The 21,935-nt window shown below is 40.5% G+C and overlaps 3 protein-coding genes across 6 annotated transcripts; 1 reads left to right on the top strand and 2 right to left on the bottom strand.

The window, feature by feature from the left end:
* Positions 1-613: 613 nt before the first annotated feature.
* Positions 614-1,966, bottom strand: LOC120032517 (CB1 cannabinoid receptor-interacting protein 1-like). The gene is made up of 3 exons (XM_038978649.1): positions 1,785-1,966; positions 1,099-1,243; positions 614-778 (listed from the first exon to the last, which is right to left on the bottom strand). The coding sequence occupies exons 1-3, from the start codon at positions 1,964-1,966 to the stop codon at positions 614-616; spliced, it is 492 nt and encodes a 163-aa protein (XP_038834577.1).
* A 2,881-nt stretch (positions 1,967-4,847) lies between these two features.
* LOC120032839 (F-box only protein 48-like) lies at positions 4,848-6,417 on the bottom strand. 2 transcript variants are annotated; one of them, XM_038979047.1, is made up of 3 exons: positions 6,343-6,417; positions 5,536-5,875; positions 4,848-5,321 (listed from the first exon to the last, which is right to left on the bottom strand). In XM_038979047.1, exons 2-3 carry the CDS (start codon positions 5,833-5,835, stop codon positions 5,160-5,162), a joined length of 462 nt encoding a protein of 153 aa, XP_038834975.1. In that variant the 5' UTR covers positions 5,836-5,875; positions 6,343-6,417; the 3' UTR covers positions 4,848-5,159. The 2 variants fall into 2 exon arrangements, with proteins under 2 accessions (XP_038834975.1, XP_038834976.1); XM_038979048.1 differs by having other exon boundaries at positions 5,536-5,870; positions 6,343-6,416.
* Positions 6,418-6,647: 230 nt separating this feature from the next.
* Positions 6,648-20,532, top strand: LOC120032639 (aprataxin and PNK-like factor). 3 transcript variants are annotated; one of them, XM_038978818.1, is made up of 9 exons: positions 6,648-6,705; positions 6,971-7,063; positions 8,819-8,890; positions 11,515-11,719; positions 12,039-12,195; positions 16,852-17,148; positions 17,895-18,026; positions 18,464-18,513; positions 19,689-20,532. In XM_038978818.1, the coding sequence occupies exons 6-9, from the start codon at positions 16,934-16,936 to the stop codon at positions 19,871-19,873; spliced, it is 582 nt and encodes a 193-aa protein (XP_038834746.1). In that variant the 5' UTR covers positions 6,648-6,705; positions 6,971-7,063; positions 8,819-8,890; positions 11,515-11,719; positions 12,039-12,195; positions 16,852-16,933; the 3' UTR covers positions 19,874-20,532. The 3 variants fall into 3 exon arrangements, with proteins under 3 accessions (XP_038834746.1, XP_038834745.1, XP_038834747.1); XM_038978817.1 differs by having other exon boundaries at positions 6,663-6,808; XM_038978819.1 differs by lacking the exon at positions 8,819-8,890 and having other exon boundaries at positions 6,663-6,808.
* The last annotated feature ends 1,403 nt before the right edge of the window (positions 20,533-21,935 follow it).

Consider the following 21,935-nt stretch of genomic DNA (forward strand, 5'->3'; position numbering starts at 1 on the left):
ACAAAACAATGATAGTGATCCACAACATTACAAGAATAGAAGCACTTAATAAATTATAAGAATATCTCCATAAAATAATATAGAAGTTTTAACAAAAAAACTGTCTCACCCCTTTTATAGGCTAATCACAATTGTGCTGTTCAGAAGTAGACAGCTGTTCCAAAGGCTTAAACAACACTAGAACACATAGGATGACACAAATATGTAAATGTATTCATATAACTCACATCGCACACACCGCACACGTAATAAATCAGGTTAGATACATTTCCACCCGCAACTGTCTTCAATCCTGGTCCAGGAGGGCCAGAGCTGAGAGTCAACACAGCGGATGTTGTATAGCTGTGATTCCCAATGATATAGCTGATAACAACCTGACTACGTGTCTTGATTGAAACCAATCAAGAACAACCCCCGAGATCAGACCGGTAGATAACTGCCCCCCTCTCTCTAAAACAGACAATTATGGTGCTCAGTGACTTGAAACGCATGCCTACAGTAAGGCTTTTTCCTCTTAAGTTGATGGTAAAAGAGTTATTGTGTGCATCGCATCGCCTCTGCTTGTTTTTCTTCCGTTACTGGGCATTGGAAGGAGGAGTTTAATTTGTGTTCCTCAATTATACGCCTCTTTGTTGATCCACATCAGGCTGCGCGTCTCATTGGGCTTGCATTCGTACTCGATATTGGTGAATTTGTTCCCAAACTGGCATTGGTCTCGCTTGTAGTAGTTATAGTACTTCACTTGCCATATCGTCTCGAATTGGCCCGCCTTTCCAAACTGACACAAAAACACAGAGAAAAGAAAGACATTCGTTGAAGGGACTCAATCATACGATGCTGAAGATGACTTTAAATCAATCGAACTGTATTTACTGTCAATAGCGCATTTCTTACAACAAGTGCATTTTAAAATGTCTGAAAATAGTTTTGATAAGAGAATTGATGAGTTATTAGTGCTGATAATATCACTATTTTGAGTTGGGTCTAAATATGAGAAAATGTACATTTATATTGCCGAGAAGACACCACTTAATTATCAATAACTCAGTTAGTTACAGCTTAGTTATACAATTAGGATGAGGTATTCTACTGGATTACCTCTATGCTGACTTGGACAGGTTGCCTGTCCCCACTCTTGGTGTGAGGCACTCCCTCTGAGTCATAGTGTCCATGGTACACCACTGACTCCTCATCTTTGGACTGCTGCTCTAGAGGGAGAGTGATACCTCCGATGTTCATGGTGCTGGGAATCATGAAACAAACCCTTTAGTTAGTGGGCATCATTCCCAACCCCACCCAATGGGCCTGTAGTCTACCATGGCAGTGAATTGTTGAGACGTGAATCAACACGCAAAGGACGCTTTCTGTCATCGCCCTCTTTGGTGTGATTAAAAATGCATTCACACGCCGCGTCAAGACATTATTTATTAATGCAGAATATCGGGTAGGGGAAAGGTAGGCTACTATAGCCTATCCATAGTAGGCTGTAGCCTATGCATTGTAAAATAGCCTGTAAGATATAGGGGGTATACAGACATCATTTGCAGTCAACCCATTTCGAGATACAGTAACATGCAGATACATAGGCCTATACGTCAGAAAAATAACATTTGATCAAACACTCAGGGGAGGCAGGATATAGCGCCTTCATCAGGCTGCATCCACAGACGCACTGTAATGGGCTATAGTAAGACTGACAGGTGAATTTGAGTGTATTGTACACGAATTCAATATTACTAATGCAAATGTCCAGTGCTTTTCTTGATATAGTCTTTTGTACTTACGCGGCATCAGCATTGCCCGGCTTCATAACCACTTCAACCTTATACTTCGACCCTGTAAGCAATTTTATTGTCCTGCTCTGGCCGAATCTGGTCCCATCCACCTTGAAAAACACCGGTCCATCATTCGGTTGAATTTTTAGAGCGATAGAAATATTTATAATCGGTGGAACATCGTCGACCATGATTGAAATATAGCCTATTATTGTCTCGGGGGCAACCTATAATTATTAAAGAGAAAGCGGAATGATGCAGCATTGGTGCATTTCCAACCGCACCAGAGAGGATGCTGTGACGTGTACAACTGGCAAAAAGGGTAAAATCACTAACAATGATGGCTGCATTCCCCCGACACAGTTCCTCACTGAGGATAATCAATATACCGATTAAAATGATCCATAGCCTTCTGCCATAGATAGTCCTACAAATAAAGATCTGATCTGAATGCACGTAATTATACACTGAGTGTACAAACCATTAGACACGCCTTACTAATATTGAGTTGCACCCTCTTTTGCCCGCAGAACAGCCTCAATTCGTCGGGTTATGGACTACAAAGCGTCGAAAGCGTTCCACAGGGATGCTGGCCCATGGTGACACCAATGCGTCCCACAGTTGTCAAGTTGGCTGGATGTCATTTGGGTGGTGGGCCATTCTTGATACACACGGAAAACTGTTGAGCGTGAAAAACCCAGCAGCGTTGCAGTTCTTGACACACTCAAACCCGTGCACATTGCACCTACCTCCATACCCTGTTCAAAGAAAGAAAGTATTCACACCGCTTGAATTTTTCTAAAATGTGTTGTTACAGCCTGAATTTAAAATAGATTACATTGAGATGTTGTGTCACTGGCCTACACACAATACCCCATAATGTCAAAGTGGAATAATGTTTTTACACATTTTTACAAATTCATTACAAATGAAAAGCTGAAATGTCTTGAGCCAATAAGTATTCAACCCCTTTGTTATGGCAAGCCTAAATAAGTTCAGGAGTAAAAATGTCACACAAGTCACATAATAAGTTGCAATAATACAGTGGCCACCCATCATTCAGGGCAGGTGGACTCCAATCAAGTTGTAGAAACATCTCAAGGATGTTCAATGGAGGAAACAGGATGCACCTGAGCTCAATTTCGAGTTTCATAGCAAAGGTTCTGAATATTAATTTAAATAAGTTATGTTTTTTTATGTTTTATAAATTTGCAAACATTTCCCAATTTTTTTTCTCACTTTGTCATTATGGGGTATTGTGTGTAGATTGATGAGGAAAACAATGAATTTAATCCATTTGAGAATAAGGCTGTAATGTAACAATGTGGAAAAAGTCAAGGGGTCTGAATACTTTCAGAATGCACTGTAAATGAAAGAGTGAAAAGAAGGAAGCCTGTACAGAATAAACATATTACAAAACATGCATTGTGTATGCAATAAGGCACTAAAGTAAAACTGCAAAACATGTGGCAAAGAAATTAACTTTATGTCCTGAATACAAAGGGTTATGTTTGGGGCAAATCCAATACAACACATCACTGAGTGTTACCCTTCATATTTCCAAGCATGGTGGTGGCTGCATCATGTTATGGGTATGCTTGTCATCGACAAGGACTAAGGACGTTTTTTAGGATGAAAATAAATTGAATAGAGCTAGCACAGGCAAAATCATAGAGGAAAACCTGGTTTAGTCTGCTTTCCAACAGACACTCGGAGACAAATATACCCTGGAGTTACAAAGATGACATTGAATGTTCCTGAGTGGCCTAGTTACAATTTTGACTTAAATCTCCTTGAAAATCTATGGCAAGACTTGAACTTGGCTGTCGAGCAATGATGAACAACCAACTTGACAGACCTTGAACAATACAAAACATTTGAACAAATATTGTACAATCCTGGTGTGCATAGCTCTTATGACTTACCCAGAAAGACTCACAGCTGTAATCGCTGCCAAAGGTGATTATAACATGTATTGGGGTGTGAATACTTATGTAAATGTATTTCCAAATAAATAAATAAATACTAATACATTTCTAAAAACATGTTTTCACTTTGTCATTATGGGGTATTGTGTATAGATGGGTAAGGAAAAAAATGTAATCCATTTTGAATTCAGGCTGTAACACAACAAAATGTGGAACAAGTCAAGGGGTATGAACACTTTCTGACTGTAAATCTTTGTCTTGCCCATTCACCCTCTAAATGGCACACATACACAATCCATGTCTCAATTGTCTCAAGGCTTAATAATAACGATTCAACCTGTCTCCTAACCTTCATCCGCACTGATTGAAGTGTATTTAACAGGTGACATCAATAAGAGATCATAGCTTTCACCTGGATTCACGTGGTCAGTCTATCTCATGGAAAGAGCTTTGTACACTCAGTGTATTTTGTTTTCAGGGTTTCCTATGGTGTTCCTGGTTGCTATAGGCTTGCATGGACATACCGACAGGATGTAGGCCCACACACTGTATTAAACTATAAAACAACAATTAACAATGCAGGGTGAACTACCGTAATGTGCAATGTCCGAATATTGTTGGCTATCCCTGTCTGAAGTGCTGACATTGGATCTTGTTAGAGACCTTATAAAGTCTGTCAATTGATTCGAGTTGACCCTGTCCAGGCTGCGGAAATAGTGGAACTTTGTTATAGAACCTTCAAAAGTGTAGCCTGAAGTTTCTTTGCTGTTTAATTTGTGGATATGGCTTTTGATACAGTGGCAGAGTTTAAATATGGCAATTGACTTTGTCTTTATAATTACGGTACTAACTACAATCATTTAATTAGACTATTAAAGATGTTATGCACCACACCAGATTTGTTTGTGCATCAAAATCATGTCTCTCAATGAATGTATGGTGATCCGTGGTCTACAGTGAGTGAGTAATACATGAATTTGCATGGATGTACATAAAGTGAACAGTCATGTCAAAATGAATTGAAATATTGGGTTCCAGCTCCATATATCTGATACAGTGCATTATGAGTATTTTGTATACAATATAACTCAAATTAGAAGTCAACCAAAGGTGTTTAAATAGCTCATAAATACTGACAAATAGCAAAAGTACTGCACTTTAATGCTATACTGTAAACAAAGACGTGAACGCAAATTATCTTAATGACCCCACTTTATTCAGTGTAGTGAAGGCACAATTGTATCACTGATGTAGGAATCCATTAAAGAGTATCCATATTTTACTAGAGTGTAGCCTACCATATATTAATGTATAACAAAAATTATATACAAGTCTGTGATTTAACCATAATCATATTTAAAAATGGTATAAAGGTATAAAACAAATCAAGTGCTTAAGACATAAGTATAAAAATAAAATCTAAAGAGTTCACTCATATCTCTTTATAGCATTGCATCTATCTCTCCAGCTCTGCTTCCAGAATCTCGCCCCAAGTCTCCACATCCAATGAGCACATGTTCCTGTCCAGTAGTTCATCGGCAGAACGAATGTTGCTGTATCGTCCCCTTAACCATTCCCTCTTCAGAAAACCTCTCCTGTAGCTCCGCACCAGGGTGACCTAATAAGAAACAATTCAAGAATGACAAAGGCATTTGTTATTGAGATAAATGACACACATCCAAAGAGCATTATTGTATTAATGTTTCGTAAGGGATGTCGTATGTGATGTCTATGATACGTCTATACTTGCAATCTGGCAATGATGTTATAGACAGTCATTCCAGTAGTCTAGCATAATTGAGGTGAAGCTGTTTAAAAACCAACAGATCCACCTTCCACGACAGTCCATACTGTCTGTCCCCATCAATCTCCAGTTGACAGAAAGCTTGCACAGTCAGGCAGTGATTCCTCCAGAGGTGGTCACTGTGTTCAATGATGTGGTGCCACAGTTTGCAGGTCAACAATGCACTACATAAGCTGTCAATGTCCAGTTCGCTGAAAATCTTCAAGCTCATTTCCGTGGGCAATATTTCAGCAAAGTTGTGTGGGCATGTCTCTTTGGCGGAGGTCAAGGTGGGACTTCTTTCACAGACAAAATAGGCAATGGAGTTCCTTTTGGAGACATACTGCATAGTTCAGTGTTCCACACCTTGATTTAACAGTGGCCCTGTGCTGTGAAAAAGTATGACAATGAGCAAGTGGTGTAGCAGAGAGGGCAAGCTGCAGCAAAAACAATGCTTATAAAGGCTTAATACCTATACCTAGCTACCTGTCCAATTAATGCAGGTCTAGTGTCAATGGCTCGGGGTTGTTTCTGTACAGGGCCATATATAGGTCTAGCCATGGTTTTGTTAGCCATTTAGCTAGAAAACATTGACCAGAGTCTCTATATACTGTATAACGTTATGACTCTGGGTGTACGGTAGCCAGCTGGCCAGTTCCGATTCGATTGTAATTTACTCGACGTGTGTAGCGTGGTAAGTTATTTCGTTGTGTCGAATACGACAACAAAAAATATTACGACAATTGTCCAAGCTTGATCAGAGTCAGACTAGATATGAATGTTATATTCATCATTGTGTTATTAGATAGCTACCTGTTCAGATAAAAATGTATGAAATAATTAATCGTTTACCTACCCTAAATACTATGTCGACTTCCTAGACAGCTCACGGTTTAAATGTCTCTCTTTCAGTTCAAAGCTACGATGACTGATATGGGACAGCGCATGCGTGCATCCTAAACATGGGCAGTAATGAATGCAAAATGTGTATACACCTTTACCATGCATAGTTCAATTTAAAGAACTACTCAGTACTGAAATCAACATATGCATGGCTAATTTGTTGATGTTTTTGATAAATTAAATAGCGCAATCCTGTTTTTATCGAACGTCGCTTCCACACAAAAAGGACGCGCGCATGCACTACAACAGCCCGGAAGTTAGCTACTGAAGAAATCACTGATCAAAGTTTACCCGTTTCTCAGCCTCAGTACCGTAGGTTAGTTCGAGTGCAAGTAAAAAGCATTTATGGAAATAATTTAGCACTTAAGAAGTGTACATTTCTATGGTTGATCATAATAACTGTCCAAGGACCAAATGCAGTAAGTTAGAAAGCTCCCTTTACCTCCGAGGGAGAGTCCAAGAATAAGGCAGACAGCTGTCAGTTTAATGAAGTTATGCTAACAACAATTTGGAAGAAAACATTTATTCTCAACTAACGAGAAGCAATTGGTCATTCATTCAAATGTATCCACCACCCACAGATGGAGGGGTTCGATCTCGTGCCTGTAGACGGTGGCAGTCCTATACACCTGCCCGTGGGGGAGACACTGCTGGGAAGGGGTCCATTCCTCGGCGTGAGTAACTTTAGTTGGAAAGTTTTGACTGGTAGAGTTAGCTACGTCTGTAGTCCTCAACCCTGGCCATAGAGAGCTACTACAGGATATGATTTTGATCCAGACAACCATCGACACACCTGATTCAACTTATTTGCTAGTATGCATCTTGGTTAGTTGAATCAAGTGTTCTAGTGTTAGACTGGAACAAAAGCATGCATCCTCTGGTCTGTACCTCTCCAGGACTAGGGTTGGTGTCAATTGCTCTAACTAAACGCTATATTGGTTGAATCTGCAATTATATCCCTGAAATGAATTATGACCTTTCCATTTTATGTAGTACCTCGTACTCCAGTACACTAACTCGGTAGCGGTACTCCTTGTATATAGCCTCGTTATTTTATTGTGTTACTATCTTTTTTTAATCTATTTGTTAATTTTCTTACCTTTTAACTGCGTTGTTGGGAAAGGGCTCGTGAGTAAGCATTTCACGGTACCGTCTAAATTTGTATTCGGTTCATGTGACGAATAAAAGTAGATTTATTTGATTTAGGTAGAATTGCATGCAATGCAGTGCTCACCAAATTGTGGTATCACCCAATATGACAGTAAATGGGATATTACACACAATGGCATTGGCACACCACATCACTCAATGGCACAAAACGAAGGTTATGTACAGTTGAAGTCGGAAGTTTTACATACACTTAGGTTGGAGTCATTAACTCGTTTTTCAACCACTCTACAAATTTCTTGTAAACAAACGATAGTTTTGGCAAGTCGGTTAGGACATCGACTTTGCATGACACAAGTAACATTTGGCTAAGGTGTATGTAAACTTCCGACTTCAACTGTATGTAACCACGGTTATGTGAGCTTTATGGATCATATTATGTGAGCTTAATGGATCACATAACCGAGGTGAGGATTTATAGATTTACTTCCGTGTACACCCGTGTCACGGCTGGGGTCCGCTACTATATTTTCATCAGAATTTCCTAGTGCTCTGTTTGTGACATGGTTTTTCTTCCGGTTCTGATTTCCCATTTGATAAAAAATATATATATATTCAAGTCAGTTAAGAACAAATTCTTATTTAAAATGACGGCCTACACAGGCCAAACCTGGACGACGCTGAGACAATTGTGCCCCGCCCTATGGCACTCTCAATCACGGCCGATTTGTGATACAGCCTGGATTAGAACCAGAGTGTCTGTAGTGACGCCTCTAGCACTGAGATGCAGTGCCTTAGACCGACTGGCTCTTAGTGTTTTACTGAAGTGCATTTCAGTTTGCGGTGGCAGATGTTCAGACTGCAATCAGGTCAGTCATACAGCACAATATGTATTGAATTTGTTCATGACAATGCTTTGACGTGAATTTCAATTTAAGATCAGTACTTAGGATCATCTTTTGAATGTGAGTCACATATTATCAACATGCACTCCGAGCACTATTTCAGCAGCCCAAAACATATTATGCTCAGGATTCAGGACCCTTTAGTATGGAATTGCCCGTCTTAATTTTTGTTATTGATTTGTACTGTCCGGACTACCTACCTGCTGAATGCCCATTCTCTCTCAGGTCTGGGGCTGTATGTATCAAGTGTCTCAGAGAACGAGTGCTGATCTAGTACCAGGACCTCCCTGTCCATATAATCTTATTCATTAGTATCTAAAAGGCAAAACTGGTCCTTCTCAGCACTCCTACTCTGATACACTTTAGACATTTTGCACACGGGCCCTGATCTGAGAGTTCATTCTCTGTGTGTTTCAGGTCAGTGACAAAAGAGTCTCCAGACACCACGGCCTTCTTGAGAACCTGAATGGCCAGCTGCGCATCAAACCTGTAGGCTTAAGTAGAATTTATTATTTTTTTCAGAGTAGACTATTTTCTCTCATCTAGGGCTCAAGTGCATGCTGACCCTATTAAGACAGCTAAGTGCCAAGGCGGGTTATTGTGCCAAAACGACAATCCTTTGAAATCAGACATCAATAGTATGTTCAAGAAGGTCCCTCTGTAATGTTTTCTTTTTATGTGTTGCAAGGGTTCTTGAACCATTTAAGAACCTGTAGATTTGTACCCCAGGGAGACGGTCTTGTGTGGTCTTACCACACCTTACCTTTATTAGAAATACTTTTATTTAAGAGTCTACCGAGTAAGGGAGAAGGGCACAACACTTATACATTCAATCGTTTTTTTTTAGTTGTGAAGTGTATTCATTTTCAATAACGGTTTTGTCCAAAACCCCTCCTCAGGCTGATTGTAAGAGGACAGAGATTCTCTCCATTTTGTCAAAGGTCACAGCCTAAGGATGTAGTAAGGCCTTTGGACCGCAACATTACTGCAGATGAATTAGGTTAAGAAAAAAAACATGAGAACATTTGAATTAAAGTAGTTGAAACCTTCTATTTCATGTAATCATCTTACTGAGAGTTAGGGAATTACCACTCAAGGGCAGCACTTACACAACATTAAAGGGATAGTTACATTTTGGCAATTAAGTTTTCTTTTCTACTTCAGATGAACTTACCCTGAGTCAGTTTCTGGAGCAATTGCTAACTAGAGTTAGCACGCTAGCCCTTTAAAATGAAGAGTGGTGGGAGAAAGACACTTTCTTGAAAATACCACTAATTGTTTACAACTAGCTGTTGTGTGGAAATAACAAGTATATCCAACTGCACCTCTTGGCCACCAACACCGGAGTCATAACTGAAAGAATGCAATTTTTATTCTGTAGTTTACCAATAAAATAGTCTGACGGTGAAGTGGACATACTCGGGGTTCATATCCTGAAAGAAAAAAATTCATTACAATTTTTTATTTTTTAGCAAAAATAGATAAGCTCTTGCTACCGTGGAAAGGAAAATACCTGTCTATTTGTGGAAAAATCACCTTGATTAACGGTTCGTCCTTTATTTGAAGGGGGAGATCAAGCTGATCCTAACTGTTATAGGCATATTTCTATATTGCCCTGTTTATTTTGCGGCTTTTTTTTATTGACTTGGCCAAAGCTTATGATACGGTAGAGACAATTCCATTCTTGTGTGCCGGCTAAGGAGTATTGGTGTCTCTGAGGTGTCTTTGGTCTGGTTTGCTAACTACCTCTCTCTCAAAGAGTGCAGTGTATAAAGTCAGAACATCTGCTGTCTCAGCCACTGCCTGTCACCAAGGGTGTACACCAAGGCTCGATTCTAGGCCCCACGCTCTTCTCAATTTACATCAACAACTGCTTAGGCAGTACTAAGCTCTCTCATCCATTTACACTAAATGTTCTTGTTTTTGAAAGAAAAGCAATTTTTTTTGTCCATTTTAAAATAACATCAAATTGATCAGAAATACAGTGTAGATATTGTTAATGTTGTAAATGACTATTGTAGCTGGAAACGGCAGATATTTTTATGGAATATCTACATAGGCGTACAGAGTCCCATTATCAGCAAACAGACGGCCAGCATCCAGGAGTCGCCTTTTCACTGTTGATGTTGAGACTGGTGTTTTGCCGGTACTATTTAATGAAGCTGCCAGTTGAGGACTTGAGGCGTCTGTTTCTCAAACTAGACACTCCAATGTACTTGTCCTCTTGCTCAGTTGTGCACCGGGGCCTCCCACTCCTCTTTCTATTCTGGTTAGAGACAGTTTGCGCTTTTCTGTGAAGGGAGTAGTACACAGCATTGTACGAGATCTTCAGTTTCTTGGCAATTTCTCGCATGGAATAGCCATCATTTTTCAGAACAAGAATAGACTGATGAGTTTCAGAAGAAAGTTCTTTGTTTCTGGCCATTTTGAGCCTGTAATCGAACCCACAAATGCTGATGCTCCAGATACCCAACTAATCTCAAGAAGGCCAGTTTTATTGCTTCTTTAATCAGAACAACAGTTTTCAGCTGTGCTAACATAATTGCAAAAAGATTTTCTAATGATCAATTAGTCTTAAAATTATAAACTTGGATTAGCTAACACAATGTGCCATTGGAACACAGGAGTGATGGTTTCTGATAATGGGCCTCTGTACGCCTAAATTCAATCAATCAATCCTGACCACCCTTAGACAGATTTGGAAAGAAAAGGATTGTTCTCTGGCACTGTCATCAGACGATAGCTTAACTAATTGATTTGCAAATTACAACATTCATTTGCATTCATCTAAATGTTGTGCCTTTCATCTCCCCAAAACAGGCTAGACTGAGTGTACTGAATAGGAACAAATACCACTGTCTTTTATCTCTTTTTATGTAAAACCAATATCTAAGCAACATTAACTTATGTTGTATTTTTGAATTGGTCTTTTGTCTCTGAATTTTTACCCTTCAGGTTTTTTCTTCCTGTTACGTTTTTGTTTGAAGCTTACATCAAAAGGATCCAAACCAGACACTCAAGTCAATTTAGCTCCTGTCTACTGCCTACACTAAAGAAGGAACATGCATGACTCATGTAGCTCGTGTTTGCAATAAGTTGTCTCTCCCTTGCAGAAACAGTCAAGCTCTTCAAGATGAAGACGAGGCTGTTATTAAGTTTCCTACTGCCTCTCCTGAACCAAGCGACAAACCTGCTTACCCCACTCGACAGGGCAAGGGGTGGACACCAAGCTCCCATGTACAAGAATCTAGACTGGGAGGTAGTGTGGACCAGAAGGAGCCAGATGAACAGCTACCCAACGCACCTACCTCAAACCAGGTCAGGAAATCTGTCGTGTTAGCAAAAGTTTTATCTTGAGATGTAACCTACTGTTGGCAATTTTCCTGGGATCCCACTGCTGACACCAATTACGCTTCATATTCCACTTCTGACACCATTTACCCTTGTAATCCCTTACCTAGCACCATTTACCATTGGAATCCCACTTGTAACAGCAATTCGCTTTGGGATCCCACTTTGGACATCAATTTCCCAGGGAATCCCATTCGTGACTCCAATGAATGTGTATTTATATATGTTTTCTGTGAATGTGGTGGTACCAATAAACCCAGTTTGCGTTGTGGTTGTGTACTCACAGACGGAAGCTGGGGTAGCTGAAGCAGAAAATGACAAGAACGAGCAGAAACTCGAACCAAAGAAAAGAGTGTTACCTGCTTGGATGACGGTACCCATTGCAGTTCCCAAGAACCCCACCACCACCACCACCACCACCACCACCACCACCACCACCAAAGGTATCACTCCTATTTAGGGCTGTGACATAATGGAATTTTGGGTAACAATTCATTGTCATGCATATGACGGCAATTAACGTTATAATTGTTATCATTACAAAAGTTAAGAAAAGATTCCTCATCAAATGAAGGATGCTAAGGTTGGAGTGGATTTTGACATTTGACTGTTGACACAAGGTTAGTGCATGAGAGAGATGGGATAACCTAGGTGTCAACTGCTGTTGCTAGTTCTGAAAAGGTCTAACTAGTCCGAGGCATCCACCATTTTTATAGAAGATGGATATGTTTATTCTCCCTCTCGATTCGCGCACTGACTGAACTGCGCCAGAAGCAGTAAGCTGAGCGGTATTGAACTGTAGTTCTATGTCATATGTGGAAACAAAGCTGGAAAAGCATGAGAAATAGCGTGTCTGTGCTCAAATCATTTCAGAACAATATGTTGGCTTGCAAAAAAAGAAAATCGAATGCATTAAGTGACGAGTATTGTTGATATTTACCCTGCGAGCTTTATAAGGCTCCGTGTTAGGAATCCTACTTAAGTGAGTGATAATATAACCCGTTGTAACCCCTTAACAGGATGCACTGCATTGGTTTTAAACTCTTACTTATATTCAATGAAACTTGAGGCCAATTGCTTGTTACTATACATATAGCCACCCTTTAACTACATGGAGTTGGGAGGTGTGTGTGTGGGAGAGAACATTTACGAAAGGATGCTGTATCTGCACACACATCGCTTACAAGGTCTTGTACGACAGCAGCAGAGGCCAAGCCATAGCCTTTTCTTTTATTTATTTATTTTTTAAATAAATTTGACCCCCTTTTCTCCCCAATTTTCGTGGTATCCAATCGCTAGTAATTACTATCTTGTCTCATCGCTACAACTCACGTACGGGCTCGGGAGAGACGAAGGTCGAAAGCCATGCGTCCTCCGAAGCACAACCCAACCAAGCCGCACTGCTTCTTAACACAGCGCGCCTCCAACCCGGAAGCCAGCCGCACCAATGTGTCGGAGGAAACACCGTGCACCTGGCCGCCTCGGTTAGCGCGCAGTGCGCCCGGCCCGCCACAGGAGTCGCTGGAGCGCGATGAGACAAGGATATCCCTACCGGCCAAACCCTCCCTAACCCGGACGACGCTAGGCCAATTGTGCGTCGCCCCACGGACCTCCCGGTCGCGGCCGGCTGCGACAGAGCCTGGGCGCGAACCCAGAGACTCTGGTGGCGCAGCTAGCGCTGCGATGCAGTGCCCTAGACCACTGCGCCACCCGGGAGGCCCGCCATAGCCTTTTCTATTGGCAATCACTACTCACTAGTTGACAAATGGACAACTTTGGAATTTCTAATCTCGAGTCGGTAAGGGATCTTGAGAGCTAGGCCTACATTACCTCAACAGTCGCTGTCATGTGTAATTTTGTAACTTTGTTATTTCCTCATATCGTTGCCCTAGTTTCCTTAAAGTTCCCCTGAAAGTTTCAACTTCCTCATACTGACTCACACTGGAGTCTAGTGACCCATTTACCATGGGTGCATCCCAAATGGCACCCTATTCCCTATAGAGTCCACTACTTTTGACCAGAGCCGATAAGACTGGTCAAAGGTAGTGCACTCTGTAGGAAATAGGATGCCATTTGGGATGAAGACATTGTTTCCAAATGCTAATTTAGGCTACATAGTGCTGACGTTATAGTCAACAATGTCAAAAAGGTTATACATTAGGCTTTAGATTTGTAAATGGTGCAGACATTGGCCTGCTCTGATTATTGATAGCCAATGCCTCTGTGCAAGCCTTTTGACAGGGACCATCAATCTATATTTTCGGTTACATCAATCATGGTCAACAGCACATACCCTTTTTCAGATACCTAATTTCCTATCTTGAACTTGATCTAGGATCAGTTTTCCCTTTTCAATCATAATGAAAAGGATTACATGGACAGGGGGGACCTTGTCCTAGATCAGCACTCCTGAGACGCTTTGCGAATACGGGCCCAGGTCTGGGAGTTAATGGCATTAAGGGAATAATTAAACTCCAGGGAGAAACTGAAACCAGTGCACACTGCAGCCCCTGGGCCCAGTTTAAAAAAAGTTATTTATCAAGATTATGCCTATCTGATAGGATTAAATGCAGAAAAATAGAATGGGAGTCCCCATTCAAGTCAGTGATTCGTCCCGTCTATTAATTCTCCTCCTATGGATTTAATGCTATCCAATAGGCAACTTTTGAAAAACTAAACTGGACCCTGAGGATCAGAGCTTCCCATCTCTGCTGTTGTCATTGTGATCTGCACCTGGCGTCCCTTTATCAAGGATGGGCAACTCCAGTCCTCGGCAGCCTGAATGGCGTCACACGTTTTCACCAGCCCGAGCTAAAACACCTCAATAAGCTAAATGTATTCTAAACTGGAGACCATGATTATTGGAATCAGCTAGGAGAACTTGAGCAAAAGTGTCACAAATCAGCCCCCCTAGGACTGGAGTTGCCCATCCCTGCTTTACATGACCAGAGAGGTAGAGGCGAAGCGAGAGGATTTACTCAGGCAAAAGTCTGTCTGTGTGAGATAAACCCATTTTTGTTTTGGATGTCTATGAGAGATGTCAAATTACATGAGGCTTATTTGATCGAATAGAAGTTTCGTAATGTTTAGGCTGTTACAAATATACTGCTATAAGTGGATGCACTTGGCATTCCGGCAACTTTGAGAAAAACAACTTAGTTGTGCCTGTTGATTACACGCATATCTGCCCTCTCATTGGCTAGAATGTTCCCACTTGATCTGGCTGCCTCTTGCCTGCCTTTCATCTGTAAGAAGATATATTTCCATTGTTATAGCAGTCACTCGACTATCTTGTCAATATAATAGATAATCTTTGACAGTCTTCAACCCGTTAACCCAGAATCCTATTAGTTTTAGGAGCTGGAAATCGAGGCAGAGGAACCGCAACCCCAACCATAAGCACCAACCAGGGCACTGCCAAACGGGCCAGGGACGCAGCGCCCTTGTCAGGGGAGGAGGAATCTGAACACAGCGAGCCGGAGCCAATGCCCAGGAAGAGGGTGAGGAGGAAGAGTGATGAGGACGATGTGTGTGCGCGCACGTTTGGATACACCTACTCATTCAAGGGATTTTCTTTATTTTTACTATTTTCTACATTGTAGAATAATAGTGAAGACATCAACACTATGAAATAACACATGGAATCATGTAGTAACCAAAAAAGTGTCAACTCATTGCCTCTTTGCTTGACATCATGGGAAAATCAAAAGAAATCAGCCAAGACCTCAGAAAATAAATTGTAGACCTCCACAAGTCTGGTTCATCCTTGCGTACTATTGTTTGTACAGATGAACATGGTACGTTCAGGCGTTTGGAAATTGTACCCAAGTATAAACACCATGGGACCACACAGCCATCACACCACTCAGGAAGGAGACACGTTCTGTCTCCTAGAGATGAACGTACTTTGGTGCGAAAAGTGCAAATCAATCCCAGAACAACAGCAAAGGACCTTGTGAAGATGCTGGAGGAAACAGGTACAAAAGATATATATGCACAGTAAATCGAGTACCATATCGACATAACCTGAAAGGCCGCTCAGCAAGGAAGAAACCACTGCTTCAAAACCTGCCATTAAAAAGTCAGACTACGGTTTGCAACTGCACATGCGGACAAAGATCGTACTTTTTTGAGAAATATCCTCTGGTCTGATGAAACAAAAATAGTGTTTGGCCATAATGACCATCGTTATGTTTGGAGGAAAAAGGGGGAGGCTTGCAAGCCGAAGAACACCATCCCAACCGTGAAGCACGGGGGTGGCAGCATCATGTTGTGGGGACTGGTGCACCTCACAAAATAGATGGCATCATGAGAAAGGAAAATTATGTGGATATATTGAAGCAACATCTCAAGACATCAGTCAAGAAGTTAAAGCTTGGCAAATGGGTCTTCCAAATGGACAATGACCCCAAGCATACTTCCAAAGTTGTGGCAAAATGGCTTAAGGACAACAAAGTCAAGGTATTGGAGTGGCCATCACAAAGCCCTGACCTCAATCCTATAGAAAATTTGTGGGCAGAACTGAAGAAGCGTGTGCGAGCAAGGAGGCCTACAAACCTCACTCAGTTACACCAGCAATGTCAGGAGGAATGGGCCAAATTTCGCCCAACTTATTGTGGGAAGCTTGTGGAAGGCTACTTGAAACGTTTGACCCAAGTTATACAATTTAAAGGCAATGCTACCAAATACTTATTGAGTGTATGTAAACTTCTGACCCACTGGGAATGTGATGAAAGAAATAAAAGCTGAAATAAATAATTCTCTCTACTATTATTCTGACATTCTTAAAATAAAGTGGTGATACTAACTGACAGGGCATTTTTTACTAGGATTAAATGTCAGGAATTGTGAAAAACTGAGTTTAAATGTATTTGGCTAAGGTGTATGTAAACTTCAAATGTATTTCGTATATTTTTGTCAAAAAATGATAAATGGAAATAGTTAAACATTTTTTAAAGTTTTCTGAAATTTACTGAGGAGGATGGTCCTCCCTCTTCTGAGGAGCCTCCACTGTTGTGTAGTGTTGTCTGTAATGTGCAGTATTGTGTTTGTTGTGTGTTGTTGGTTAATGTTACAGTGTATGGTATATCACTCCTCAGGCATTTAAAGCCAGGCAGCCGGTGAAGCCTAGTAAAGTAGAGGAGAGCGAGGAGTCGGACCACTCTGACGTGGAGGAGGAGGATGATGAAGAGAAGAGGAGAAGAAGCTTCCACAGTGAAAGACAGCAGCACTTCTACGAGCAGAGCGGAGGTCAGCGAGTCCGAGGACAGAGGGAGACAGCCTCAGAACAGTCAGAAGGTCGGCAAGGGGCCTCAGGGGTCAAGTGAAGTTTCAGGCCCCGCCCAGTCCAAAGCTTGGCTCAGGACGACCTGCCCCTTTGAAAAGGACTGTTACAGGTACATCCCTACATAACATTGTCTGAACAACAACTGTTAGAAATGCACTTCTGAGAACATGAATTTAGGCCGGCAAAATGTTCCAACAAATAATTTAATTCAAAAACTTGCTATATTATATGGATATTTTTATTTTATGTTGCTCCGGGTACTAAAGATGAGATAAGTGCACTTTATATGCATGTTACAAAACAAACGTATTCTATTCAAATTGGTTCCATGGCAGCTCTTCCTGATATCAAAGAACTGAACATGTACCATATGTTTTTCCCCCCAGATAGTTTCTCTTATTTAAGGTTTTGCTTGTTTTCAAACCGCTGATAGTTAACGAACAGCTACGTGAAGCCTGGGTTACACGACAGTATTCTCCAAGACGAGAGGTGTGTTCCAAATGGCACCCTATTCCGTTTATAGTGCACTCTTTTTGACCAGGGCCGATTATGGCTCTGGTCAAAAGTAGTGCATTGCATGTGTATATATAGGGAGTAGTGTGCCATTTGGGACGTACACAAGGATTCGCCTAGATAGGGACTCAGTGTCCAAAACTAAATGGCAGAGAGCAGGTTCAAATTTAGATTCTCTTTGAGGCAAATGAAATGAGCAAAGAGAATGTGCTAGCTCAAAAGCTAAATGCTCTTCAAAGAATACCAATCAAAACGGGATTGACCATAACTTTCAGTGAGTGTCAATGTTTTAATAGTGACCTTTCAATGATTTTCTTCTCAAAATTGTTATTTCTATCAAAGGAAAAACCCAGTCCACTTCCAAGAATGCAGTCACCCCGGGGACAGCGACTACGAGGACGATTCCGCGAAAGACGAGAAGGAAGAGGAGGACGCGGACCGACCTGAGTGTCCGTACGGCACAGACTGCTACAGGTAGGATGCACACCACCATGTAGTCACCATTACGGGATATAAGAAACTGGTCATCGTGTCTCAAGACCATTTATTGTCAGTGATGGCAAACATCAGAAAAAAGTAGCCTAGTAGCTCCTACAATTTCAACAGGAAAAAAGAATATAACCTATTTATTAAAGCCAGTTCTCCCCTGTAAGAGGTACTATGACCTCCATGGAACTTTCTGGATACAGGAAGGTTAAATAAAATAATTAAGGCAGTAATCAGGACTCGAATGACAGGAGATTGTCTGAGTGGACTCAATTTGTCGGCCTCCATTTTAACCTTGAGCAGTTGACATCAGCGACCAAAGTGCTTGAGCAACAGGAGAGGCTGACATTTTAGCCTCATTGGCATTTGACAATACCAGTAGTTCTTGGTAGTAAATCAAACAATTTCCCATGTTTTCTTTCCAGGAAAAACCCTCTTCACTGGAAGGAATACAAACACACCAAGAAGACTCGAGGTATGTTCATTTATACCTGAGGGAGAAAGACATGCTAACCTCTCACCACCCCTGAAATGTTTCTTAGGTTCCATTTTTGGTCCCTCTTCAATGCAGAAAATAATCAGCCGTACATCCAATGAATCCAACTGGTATGCAGAGCAGAGATATAAGAGAAACCTTTGATCTGAAGCAATGCTATAAATACATTTATTGTGCAGATGCCCAACCATCTTATCTGGGCTATTGAATTCAGTTTGTTTTTATTTTTCCAGATTTAGTCAGACAGCGATATGTATCCATATCCATCCACTGTAGCACTAGTGAATACACTGTACAAACGTATAATCCACATTCCCCTCCAGAGTTTAAAGAAGCAAAAACGATGAAACCAATTGCCCTCCGTTTCTCTGATGTGACGTCAGCAGGATCTATAAACTCATTCGGAAACATTGACTTTCTGTAAGGGAGGTGTGTAACTCAATTTGTATTGCCTCTCAGCTTACAGACTCATAGTTATGATATTGAACATAGCTGCCATTACCAGAAACCTGGAGTAGGATGACGTTGCCCCTAGACACTGATCTTGTGTCAGTTTAGCATTTTCCCCACTAATGGTTAAGGTAAGGATTGGGGAAGGGGATGCTGATCGTAGATCACGTGTGGGCAAGCTTTTTGTCTCGAGGGCCACATCAGGATTTAGAAATTCATTGGAGGGCCGCACAGATTTTTCTTTTTTAATTTGTTTGTCAAAATCCGTTTAATTATAATTTATATATACCTCCCACCCCTATTCTAGGTCATTACTAAGGGAAACTTCATCCCGGAGCGTAGGTCACAGGTTGGGTAGGCTACTTTCTAAATGCAATCCATTAATTACTAGTTACCTGGCGCATTACTTTCAGTTACTTTTGGATTACTTTCCCCTTAAAAGGCATTAGAAGAAGACTTGTGGTCGGACTCACTCAGGTGGAACAAACTTAAACTTGCCCCTTTTTTCAATGCTGAATTGAATGATACCTATTTGAATCCTGTTATGAGTGAATGTAATAAAATGCTGTGCTGTTTTTGTGGAACGTACCATATAATATTGATAAAGACACAACCAATGTCTTGTGCTAGCATCAATGGAATTATACAGCACGTTAATAATACTATAAATGGCCATTAATAATTCTATACAATCCCTTCTGCAGCGAAAAAGCCGGTATCATACAACAACAATGATGATGAGTTTGGGGACGATGACAGCTTCCTCAATGATGAGAGCGAGGACATAAGTGAAGACTCTGACTATGAGCCACCTGACTCAGACGACAGTGGCAAGGAGGACCTCAAAAGGCTCAAGAAAGAAGCCAAGGCCTTCACAAATCTGAAATGAACTATTGGCCTAAACTTGACTAATCTCCCCTTGCCTGTTTTAAACTAAGCATGCTATTTAAGCAGGGTTGAAGCGCATTTGGGTATACCCTTTTTCCTCTTTAAACACACTTGGAATCCAGCAGGTCTAGAATCTCAAATAATATTAGTCTCCCTGTGCTGGGAAAATAGTCAGCAATTTACCCCATCAGTTGGGAAGAATCAATAATAGAATTCGTGACTGATTTAAATTGTTTGTGTATGATGATGTCATATTGCTGACTTTACCTTTTTTAAAGTATTTTAATTTATGTGTAATACTTTCTTGGATAGTAATTCATCACTAGCATTTTTGAGGTGTAGGTATTCTTGATTATTGGTTTGTTTGATTAGTATGGACAAGCAGTTACATTTTTTTTTTTTTATCCTTTAAAAATCATTGATCGGTGCCTTCAGAAAGTTTTCACACCCCTTGATTTTTTCACATTTTGTAGTTATAAAGTGCAATTAAATTGTCATTTTTTGGTCAACTATCTACACAAAATGTTTTGTAATTTCAAAGAAAAATGCTAAATGTAGTATTTATTAAGGGTAAGTCTCTAAGAGCTTTGCACACCAGTATTGTGCAATATTTGCCCATTATTCTTAAAAAAATGATTCAAGCTCTGTCAAGTTGGTTGTTGGTCATTGTCTGTTGGAAAGCAGACTGAACCAGGTTTTCCTCAACCTCCTTCCCTCAGTAAGAGAATTGAAGATGGGTCGTGGCTGGGTCTTCCAGCATGACAACGACCCGAAACACACAGCCAGGGCAACTAAGGAGTGGCTCCGTAAGAAGCATCTCAAGGTCCTGGAGTGGCCTAGCCAGTCTCCAGACCTGAACCCAATAGAAAATCTTTGGAGGGAGCTGAAAGTCCGTATTGCCCAGCGACAGCCCCGAAACCTGAAGGATCTGGAGAAGGTCTGTATGGAGGAGTGGGCCAAAATCCCTGCTGCAGTGTGTGCAAACCTGGTCAAGAACTACAGGAAACGTATGATCTCTGTAATTGCAAAGAAAGGTTTCTGTACCAAATATTAAGTTCTGCTTTTCTGATGTATCAAATACTTATGTCATGCAATAAAATGCAAATTAATTACTTAAAAATCATACAATGTGATTTTCTGGATTTTTGTTTTAGATTCCGTCTCTCACAGTTGAAGTGTACCTATGATAAGAATTACAGACCTCTACATGCTTTGTAAGTAGGAAAACCTGCAAAATCAGCAGTGTATCAAATACTTGTTCTCCCCACTGTATGTGAGACGGGCTAGTCATTCAAAAATCATGTTAACCACTATACCACTATTATTGCAGACAGTGAGTCCATGCAACTTTATGTGATTTGTTAAGCAAATATTTCCTCCTGGACATATTTACGCTTGTCATCACAAAGGGGTTGAATACTTATTGACTGAAGCCATTCCAGCCATTTTTGTTTTCATTTGTAAAACATTCTTAAAAACCCACTTTGACATTCTGGGGTATTGTGTGTAGATCAGTGACACAAAATGTAGTTCTTTTAATCCATTTTAAATTCAGGCTGTAACACAACAAAATGTAGTTCTTTTAATCCATTTTAAATTCAGGCTGTAACACAACAAAATGTAGTTCTTTAATCCATTTTAAATTCAGGCTGTAACACAACAAAATGTAGTTCTTTAATCCATTTTAAATTCAGGCTGTAACACAACAACATGTAGTTCTTTAAACCATTTTAAATTCAGGCTGTAACACAACAAAATGTAGTTCTTTAATCCATTTTAAATTCAGGCTGTAACACAACAAAATGTAGTTCTTTAATCCATTTTAAATTCAGGCTGTAACACAACAAAATGTAGTTCTTTAATCCATTTTAAATTCAGGCTGTAACACAACAAAATGTAGTTCTTTAAACCATTTTAAATTCAGGCTGTAACACAACAAAATGTAGTTCTTTATTCCATTTTAAATTCAGGCTGTAACACAACAAAATGTAGTTCTTTAATCCATTTTAAATTCAGGCTGTAACACAACAAAATGTAGTTCTTTAATCCATTTTAAATTCAGG

This window comes from Salvelinus namaycush, chromosome 39 (assembly GCF_016432855.1).
Source record: "Salvelinus namaycush isolate Seneca chromosome 39, SaNama_1.0, whole genome shotgun sequence".
In the NCBI taxonomy this organism is placed as follows: Eukaryota; Metazoa; Chordata; class Actinopteri; order Salmoniformes; family Salmonidae; genus Salvelinus; species Salvelinus namaycush.